Source organism: Penaeus vannamei, chromosome 28, assembly GCF_042767895.1.
Source record: "Penaeus vannamei isolate JL-2024 chromosome 28, ASM4276789v1, whole genome shotgun sequence".
NCBI classification, from domain to species: domain Eukaryota; kingdom Metazoa; phylum Arthropoda; class Malacostraca; order Decapoda; family Penaeidae; genus Penaeus; species Penaeus vannamei.
In genome coordinates, this window is record NC_091576.1 from 11,318,768 (window position 1) to 11,328,767 (window position 10,000).

Genomic DNA, 10,000 nt, shown 5'->3' on the forward strand with positions numbered 1-10,000 from the left:
ATTCTGACTCCTTTTGGTAATCCCAGTACTGACAAGCAGAGTAGGTATAATTCCTCCCATGTCAGGACTAGGAATACTATAGAGAGAGCATTTGGTGTGCTTAAAAGGAGATTAAGTTGGACACAAGCAAAAAAATCATTATGGCTTGTGCAGTTTTGCACAACATTGCAATTACTTATAAAATTCCTTTAGATCTACCAGATGTCCAACTTGATCCTCAAGATGCCCCTGGTGTCAGAGCCCAGGGTGTGCAGGAAGACAATACCCGGAGAAATTTTATTGTTGATTTTTTTCTGATTTAGATATATAATTTTATTTTTATTATTTTTTAAATTTCTAACTAGGAAAATATTAACTGTCAATGTATATATTTTTAGCAAAAGATATTTATTGATTGTATAAAAAAATATTGGAAAAATATATTTTTGTTCTTGATGTGGATTCTGACGCTGGGCCAATGGTTTCTGAAGTGACACAATGTTTTTTCCTTACTTTTTAGTTCTAGTCAGTGCTGGTCTCTTGTGATAATGGATGTTTCATATTATGGAGAATTATTGGGTATATTATTTCATAAAAATTATATTTTAATTATTATTATGCTGTTTAGAGGTTCATGTTTTGTTTGCCTTGAATTACGATTTAAAATGTGTTTTGGCTTTTGCTCTATGATTTCTTATATTGATTAATAAATAAACGTGTGAAATATTAATGATTATGTAATTAATTCTCCCACTGCTTCAGAGATTAATTGATTCATTGATTATTTTTTCTGTTACGTATAATGCATTTATAGAAGCACTGTTAAATATATGATTGTAAAGGAATTAATACATATACATGTATATGGATGGTAAGAATTTACAATATCTGTTCTGTTGTTTGTGAATAAAATATATAATTAGCAAAAAATATTTATTTTTCTCAATACAAAATTAAACTTCTTTGGTAGTTCATTACAAAACATTATCAATGTGATTACTTCTAACAAAATTGGCATTTATCTTTTATCACAGAAACCTTTATTTTTTCTTTTATCACACATTTCTTGCTATCACAGACATAAAGACATTTACATTTACAATTATCACAGATTTTTTTCCTTTCACAAAAAACACCATAAATAACTTGATAATTTTGATGTGGGAGACCCAAATTCCAAGTTTCAAGTCAATCAGGCTTTTGAGGACAAAATTTGGGGGTTTTGAAAATTATAGTACTTCGGGGTTTTACGCAGCCTCCCAGAAGGAAAAATGGTAGTATTTTCATCTATACTAACCCAAGGAAGGCCAGTAAGGACTCATTTTGAAGCTCTCTTTGAGATATGCCTAGAAATGCATTTGGACCAGCAATAGGTTAAGTATGTTATGGAATATACTTGAAAAACTAACTTTTTTTCCATTTATCCCAGAGAATTAGTATCCCCCCCACACACACAGCATATTTCTTGTGCCAATCAGTTGTTTAATCAAACTATTCAGGATAGAAAAAGCAGAGTGGAACTTCAAAGAGTTTTGAAGCTATGAATCTTTTTATTGGGTCATCCTATATAAATTCAACAGGAGTTTGATAGCAATATTAAATCATAGCTTAGGATTTTGTTTACATTTGGTACTTATATTCTTCTTGATGTGGAAGACTCAAATTCCAAATTTCAAGCCAATTAGGGTTTTGAGAACAAAATTATCTTGTGAAAATTATAGTATTTAGGAGTTTCGCGCAACCCCCGAAAGGAAACATTGTAGTATTTCCTTTTATAATAACCTTAGGAAAGCCAGTGACGACTCATTTTGAAGCTCTCTTTGAGATATGTCCAGAGATGCATTTGAACCAGTGTTAGGGAAAGTATGTTATCAAGTACATTTCATAACATGCTTTCCCTAGCACTGGTCCAAATGCATTTCTGGACATATCTCAAAGAGAGCTTCAAAATGAGCATTCACAGGCCTTTCTGGGGTTATTATGAAAGAAAATACTACTCTTTTTCCTTTCAGGGGGCTGTGCAAAACCCCAAAATACTAAAATATTTCAAACCCCATAATTTTGTCCCCAAAACCGTAATTGGCTTAAAATTTGGAATTGGGGTCTTCCACACCAAGAAGAAAATTTATACCAAATTTGAACAAAATCCTAAGCTATGAGGTAATCTAACTCCTGTTGAATTCACATGTAATAACCCAATAAAAAGATTCATAGCTTCAAAACCCTTTGAGGTTCCACTCTGATTAAACAACTGATTGGCACAAGAAACAGTCAGGGGGGGGGGTACTAATTCTCAGAGATAAATGGAAAAAAAGTTTGTTTTTCAAGTACATTTCATAACACTTTCCCTAGCACTGGTCCAAATCCATTATTGGTTATATCTCAGAGCTTCAAAATGAGCCCTCACTGGCCTGCCTAGGTTTAATATAAAAGAAATTTCTACAATTTTTTTTCTGGGGGGGGGAGGAATGCGAAAAGGCCTGAAATACTATAATTTTCAAAACCCCATAATTCTGTCCCCAAACGCCTGATTGACTTGAAACAGAATTTGGGTCTTCAACATCAAGAATATATGTACCAGATTTAAACAAATTCCTAGACTATGATGTAATATTACAAAGCAAAAAACTTCTCCAAAGAAAATAAGCAATTTTTCTTGTATCCCAAAAACAAAAGAAAAAAATACAAATAAATAAAATAATAAAACAATAATAATGGTAATAATAAATAAACACAAACATTACATATTGTGCTGTCGCCTAATTGACTCTGCAATCATCTTATACGCTTCAGACATGCTCGTGTATGCCTCGTGCCCTGCGTCTAAAAAGCGTCCAAGCCTACCGGACAGTGCTTTAATGTGTTGGTCAGCATTCTCCAACAGCTGGTTTGTCCTTACATATAGTTGCATTTGTGCCTGGTGTTGTTCCTCCAATCTCCTCTCCTTCTGTCTGAGAAAGCTGTCCTGCCTCTCCTGGGCCTTTTCAAACACATCTTCCTGTATTGTCCTCTTCCTCTTCTTTGGAGGTTCCTGGACTGGAGTCTCAACAATACAGGGTGAAGGGGTGGTGAACGGTGAAAGAGAAGGTGGAACTGGTGAAGAAGGTGGGACTAGTGAAGGGGAAGGAGTAGAAGGAATTGGAAAAAGTGTTGGGGGTACTACGGAAGGTGAAGGTATAGGTGGGAGATATGCAGAAGGGAGATGGGGAAAACTAAGGAAGGAGGAAGGATTGGAGTGAAATGGGTTAGTGGAGGTAGTGGTTGAATAGGAAAAAGGATTAAGGGAAGGGGCTGGAACAGGAGTGAAGGGAGTGGAGGTAGTGGTTGAATAGGAAAAAGGATTAAGGGATGGGGATGGAACAGGAGTGAAGGAAGAAATGGATGGAGCAGGGACACTGGATGTGCTAGGCTGTTGTAGATCTATAAGATTTGTAATAAATAAAAAAAATAGTTACAATGAATTTTAAAAGGTACAATTTCAATCACAAATGGCTTTTAAACGATTGCCAAGTTAAACTTTAGAAATCATGGCTAAATTTAAGCATGTTATTACTGTTACATGGATATTCTATAGCAAATCTGTAATGATAACTTAGGGAAAACTTTAGTTTATATTAATCCTAAGTTATCCTTAACTTCTCAATGGAATATATAGTTTATGCTCATGTGAACTAATGTAACATTTTAAAATTATGACTGTACCTACCTATGGACACACTGGCAATTGGATCACCGTCCTTATCAACAGGGTGTAACCCCATCGAGTCGTATGGCTCATCGTTCATGGCCAGCTCATGACCCATGATTATGACAGCAGCAGACATTGCCTCAGTCATGCTTGGTGGACTTCGTGGTGGACCTCCACCAGTAGCACTTCTTCTCTTCTGCTTTGCCTGCTCTTGTTTCACTCTGTAGATAAATGCAGAAGTTACAGTTTTCGAAAGTCAACTCAAAGTACATAAAACCATACTCACAGTTAACTGCTTTTCAGAGAAAATATTTCATTACTTAACACATACATCTAACTTATAAATCATTGCACTGTTAAAGGTACGCAAAGCCTGGGCATAGACCTTTAATGTAAAATACAACACATGTAAACATGATAAACAGAACAAACAATATTTGTGGTAAATATCTGGTAAAGCAAAGATTTCAAATTTAAAAATAAAATTGTTTCTCCTAATAGTGAAAGCTGCATTTACAACTATTTTCAAAATTATTGGATGTAAAAATAGCCTGACCCCCATAACCCCACCTGGGATACATTCTCGGCAGACTCATATTATATATACAGCCAAGATAGAGCTGAATAAGCAAATATTGAGGAAAAAGGTAAACAGTGCTATCAGACCCCGCAATATAATATTGTCAAAATAATGAAACTGATCAAATTTGACAAAAAAATAATAATAATAAATAAATAGAAAGGAGAGCTAATTATGATTTGTAATTTATAACAGTTGTTATATAAAAATTCTTAATCGTGCATTAGAATGGCTATTAGTCAAATTATAGTAAGTGCCACAACATTAGGAAAAACATTATTGGCCTAAAATTGAAAACTGTCAGTGCAGGGGGATGGATGCCAGCTGTCATCTGCGTAGTGAAATTGTGCAAAACTAACAATATTTAATAATGATACACATGTTTCCCATTACATAACCTTCTTAGATCTTTTTCATAGCTACTGCGAATGAAATAATGACAAATATGTTCGTATGACATAAATGGTTAGATGGTTCTTATGGCATGAAATACAAGTTCATTTGATTGACACAATGCTATTTACTCATTTGTTTATTTCTTTGTCTGACTGCCACCAATTCAATTTATATTTGAGCTCAGAGAAAAGTAAATCCAATTTATTATTTCTTTTAATTCCCATCGTTAATATCAATTTATATAATTTAGCTGTTCACGACAAGAATGCAAAAATAGGGGTGGTTTCATAATTTAGAAAACAGTTACCAAGCATTTTTTTTTATTATTATTATTGACAGTTTCGGGATATATGATTAACCCTCCTAAAAGTATTGTTATGGAATTCTTATCAAAATGATGCCTAATTTCGTCGGACTCGTTGCCTATTCCAAAATTATTTAAATCGATCACATCAATTCTCCTTAATTGGCCTGGGTTTATCATTATCATTATTTGTTTTAAATAAACATACACCATTTACTCAGAGAATGAATAATAATCATGTCAGATTCAACACATCCTTTGAACTTATCTGATTTACAAACATATTTCAGTTATACGGCCGGTTTGTTAAATTTAGGGAAGGCCCGACCCAGTGCTTATTTTAGGGTTAACTTCTTTGGATTTGTTAAACGATTTATTTCAACGCAATTGTTTTGTGCCTGGCACGTTAAATATTATTGGAACTCGATCGAGAAAGTCGGGCAGGCCTACCCATCCCTAAAGGCATTCCCTAATTTTAATATAAGTTTGAAATATCAAAAATACTCCCTGAGTTTTTCATATAGCAGCTAATTACAAACTTAAAATCAACAAGCGACTTTAAAATGAATCTGTTAATTAAAAAAAAAAATGGAATACATTTAAAAAAAAAAAAACTACGATCAAAAAAAAAAAAAAAAAAAAAATCAGTTTTACCGGCCAAACGTCAACACTGCTTGCCGCAGCTCACGATATTCGAGCTTTAATTAGCCTTTTCTCGTAATACTGGTGATGACACCTTCTGCTGTCGTCTGGGAAATCAGTTTGAAGACGGCAAGTTACTCACTGTATATGAGATAACCTTCTAATATACGAAAAATAAGCTATGTGACTAAAGGTGTTTATAGCCCCCCTGACATTCAAATCAGTAATGTTTTTAGACAAAATGATTACAAATATCAAGACATTTATTTAAATAAATTATATGTACTTTTGAAAATATTATTGGTAATTTTCTATATTACGTCCGCATGACCGATATCAACGATTTTGGTATCTTTGGATTCCTCTCACTCTATACAATGTAAATAGATAGGTTTTATTGCGCGCTAACCCCCCCGTTAGCGACAAACTTGGTCCCGATTGCGGGGGCGACGATGTCGGAGCGCCGGACGTAATATAGAAAATTACCCTAATAATTTAACCTCACAGTGAAAATAGTCATATTTATTCACATGACTTTCCATTGCAGGGGGCTGCACCCCCTGCGACCCCCCTAGGGGAGCTGCCGCCCCCTAACCCCCGCCGAGGAAACAAAACCTCCATCACGTATTCACGGCAGGATAGAGCGCACACGAACTAGATGCGGAGCCGATAACCTACAATAACCTAGGATTTTTAAGGTACTAACCTGATTTATTAATGCTGCTTATTACTAGGGAGGGTGCTCCTTTGCCGCAAAATGTGAAGGAGGCAGGGTGCGCCTGGCAGGAGGCCCTAGGCCGGAGGATACAGCGACGCTGCAGCACACAGGAAGTGGTCCAACCTCATATTCAGGTCCTGGTAGTGCATGAGGAACATGCACCGAGCCAGGTACCCTGCGAAGTGCTTCTTCCTGCGGCCACAGAGCGGTACCTTCCTCTTGGCCTCCCTCCACTGCCGCTCGATCGTGTTCGTATGAGCTTGCGTGTTTGGATCTACAAAGTGGTACGAGTGGTTGACGGTCAGGTGCTCGAACTCGTCAGAGAAGCAGCTGTTGGCCTTCCAGCAATCGGAGATGATGATCGACCCCGGGGCGATCCGTTCCTTAATAACTGCAAGGAGAGTGTGGCTGGTCCGATCCTCCACCGGGACGAGGAAGAGATCGCGCGTCTCCCTGCAGATACCGCCGAAGACCCACTGCCCGTCAATCACTCGGCCCACGTTGTACTTGCGGCGCCCGAACTTGCTCTCGTCTACCTCGACGATCTTTCCTTGGCCGCCGATCATACCCTGCCGATCAAGAGCCCAGTGAACCATCACCTCCCAGCAAAAACTCTACCAGTCGGTGAAGGTCGCTGCGCTCAGGCCCAGCTCATGCCGCATGAGCCGGAACGTGAACCTCTCCGAAGATCACGAAGATCAGCAGGGTCTCAACATCGAGGCGAGATTGCGCAAAGAAAGAGCCAACGAACATCGAAGCAGACCAGTCACACCGCTGCCTCTTCTGCTTCCTGACCGCCACGGCCCTATCACACCTGAATCTTTTCTTCTTCAGGTCCAGGCATGCTGGCTGCCCGCACCTGCCGCAATCTTTCTCACGACGAAGGAGGCCGTGGCAGAAGCACATCTCTAGCATTTTTTCTTGGCTAGTGGCAATCTCGCGCAGAAAATCCGTCTCGGAGTACGAGCACCCTCCACACTCGGCCATCACAGCGACTATGACTGACTTCTGAACGCGACGGTTATTTCGGTTAGGAATACGAATGTCGTTATTCCAGAGGAAGGGAAACTCGACTTTGAGGCCATCGGTGTAACATCGAAAAAGGCGCAAAACCTGCCGACGAGGGCGGGCCACCGGTTATGTGAATAACCATGGTTATTTTCACTGTGCGTTATATTATTAGTGCTATTTAACCCCGCATTTTCCCTGGAACCTTTCATGCCCTCCCCTGCAATCGGGGCCAAGTTTCTCGCTAACGGGGGGTTAGCGCGCAATAAAAACTATATATTTGCAATGTGGAGAGTGAGAGGAATCCAACGATACCAAAATCGTCGATATCGGTCATGCGGACGTAATATAGAAAATTACCATATTATTTGAATTTGACCATAGTTTCTCTCTCCCTCTCCCTTTCTCTCTCTCTCTCTCTCTCCCTCTCCCTCCCTCCCCCCCTGTCTCTCTCCCCTCCCTCCCTCTCCCCCCCTCTCTCTGTCTCCCTCCCCCCCTCCTCTCTCTCTCACTCACACCCTCTCCCCATCCACCTTCCCCTCTCCCTCTGTGTGTGTATTTATCTATCCATGTATCTTCATTTTTATTTTTTTCTTGGGTACAGATGAGGATACATCGCATTGAAGCTCCCAGTGACCTCCCATGCCTCCTGCTTCTTAGCAATACTAGCAGGATTATGCATTTTCCCCAGGATAGCTGATTTGTGCTCAGCTATTAGAGAAAGGATGCTCTCCCTCTGATCTTCCAATAGGTGAATTTATTTCCCTGCTGAGCAGCCATCACCGCGCGCTGTTTACATCAACTGACAGGAGAACAGGCATACCAACTGTTCGAAAACGACGAACGTTTGGGGCCAGGCCCAAAGTGAATGGTGCTTGGCCCAACGCAATTTACGCTCGTTTAACAAATTAATTTGAACTGTTCGGGCTAGCCGCAAATAAAATTATGAGTGTGGGGATATCCCGAATTGCGATGTTTAACAAACTGGCCGATATCAATGACATTTAACATTCCACATTCTTTCCTTTGCAACCCCAAAATGACCTATTCTCCCCTATATTTAAAAATGTTGCAATGTGTTGTAATGATTTTTTTAAAATAAACAGTCGTAAATACAACTTACCTCCATTTAATGTGGTCCCCTGACCGCTTAAGCTGCTGTGCTCCACGAGGCTCACATCCTGGGTTTCTTGCATGAAACTCAGCAGCAATTTCATCCCAAATGTTCTTTCTTCTGTTCAAGAGTTTGGGGTCCTGGCTCTTACACTGAACCACTTCAGCTCACTCGGTGACGAGACTCACCAGGCAAAGCTGTTGCCTTTCAGAGAGAGGAATTGCACGGTCTGTCTTCTTAGCGTCCATGCTTGTTTACGTTGAACAGCTGATGCGCGGCATACCAACCTTGCGCGCCATCGCAGCAATCGGAATGTTGGTACGCCTGGTAAATGATGCGATCGCCGTCGCAAAGTCCCGCCCTTCGCAGTGTTTGTGGGTACGCACCGTCGAGCTTATACGACTTTTGTATAAGGTCGTCGTATAAGGTCTTCGCATCGTTTGTGAATACGGCCGATGGTCCCGCCAACTGTTCCCCATGATCCGGCGCAAGGACCTATTACAAAAGGCTTCAAGACGAGCCTCCAAGGCACAGGATAATGTCCAGGTTTCACTACCGTACAGCAAAACTGGCATTATCAGGGCTTTGAAAACCCGTAGCTTGGTCCTTCTGCACAGGTACCAACATCTCCAAATACTCTTGTTGAGTGAGTTCCTGACCCCTACTGCGATGCCAATCCATCTTCTGACTTCCTGGTCTGACAGCCCAGAATTATGAACTACACTACCAAGGTATGTAAAGCTCTCTGTGACTTCAATTTCTTCGCCGCAAGCATGTACCAATTGAACAGGTTCTCCTAGCAAGTCTCCAAAGTCCTGGATCTTGGTCTTGGTCCAGGAGACCTCTAGACCCAAGGGTTTCGCTTCATTGCTAAATGCATCCAGAGCCACCACTAAGGTTTCCAAAGGCTCAGATAGAATAGCAACATCATCACCAAAGTCAAGTTCAGTAACCTTGATATTGCCCAGTGTTGCTCCACAATGACTTTGAATGGTAGCTCTGCCCAGTATCCAGTCCATGCAAGTGTTAAAAAGAGTTGGTGCAAGGACACAGCCTTGCCTCATTCCTGAACTAACAGGAAAGAAGCTCGATAGGCCCCCACCACACTCTACAGCACTTTCAGTACCAGTATATAGGCTTGCTATAAGTCCAATAATCCTTGTTGGAATTCCTCTCAGTCTCAGGATCTCCCAGAGTGATACCCGATGCACCGTGTTGAATGCCTTCTTGAGATCGATGTAGGCTGCAAGCAACCCACGCCCGAACTCACGGCGGCGCTCTACAGTGACTCGAAGCACAAGGATACGGTCTATTGTAGATTTACCAGGAGTGAATCCGGATTGCTCCAGTCTCTGATGCCTCAGTAGATGGTCTCTGATACGTCTCAGAAGGATGTGGGTGAGAACCTTGCCTGGTATACTGAGCAGTGTGATGCCGCGGTGATTGCTACAGTCCCAACGGTCCCCCTTCCCTTTCCAGAGAGGGATGACCACACCCCTCAGCAGGTCAGGAGGAACGGTACCGGACTGCCAGATGGCAGCCAGGACAGCGTGTAACCCCTGTGCCATAGG

At 40.6% G+C, this 10,000-nt stretch overlaps 3 protein-coding genes across 4 annotated transcripts in view; 2 read left to right on the forward strand and 1 right to left on the reverse strand.

The window, feature by feature from the left end:
* LOC138867177 (uncharacterized) overlaps positions 1-1,071 on the forward strand; it is a 20,159-nt gene extending 19,088 nt beyond the window's left edge. For both annotated transcript variants that reach the window (XM_070141781.1, XM_070141782.1), the window contains exon 3: positions 1-1,071. This exon is cut by the window's left edge. The gene's annotated coding sequence lies outside the window, so the exon portion shown is untranslated.
* LOC138867081 (putative nuclease HARBI1) overlaps positions 1-1,664 on the forward strand; it is a 1,970-nt gene extending 306 nt beyond the window's left edge. The window contains exons 2-4 of the mRNA XM_070141518.1: positions 1-60; positions 193-246; positions 1,587-1,664. The exon at positions 1-60 is cut by the window's left edge and continues 117 nt beyond it. Coding sequence (XP_069997619.1) covers positions 1-60; positions 193-246; positions 1,587-1,664 — 192 coding nt within the window. The remainder of the gene's footprint in view (positions 61-192; positions 247-1,586) is intronic.
* A 226-nt stretch (positions 1,665-1,890) lies between these two features.
* Positions 1,891-3,913, reverse strand: LOC138867178 (uncharacterized). Its single transcript, XM_070141783.1, has 2 exons — positions 3,686-3,913; positions 1,891-3,399 (listed from the first exon to the last, which is right to left on the reverse strand). Exons 1-2 carry the CDS (start codon positions 3,813-3,815, stop codon positions 2,720-2,722), a joined length of 810 nt encoding a protein of 269 aa, XP_069997884.1. The 5' UTR covers positions 3,816-3,913; the 3' UTR covers positions 1,891-2,719.
* Between the last annotated feature and the right edge of the window lie 6,087 nt (positions 3,914-10,000).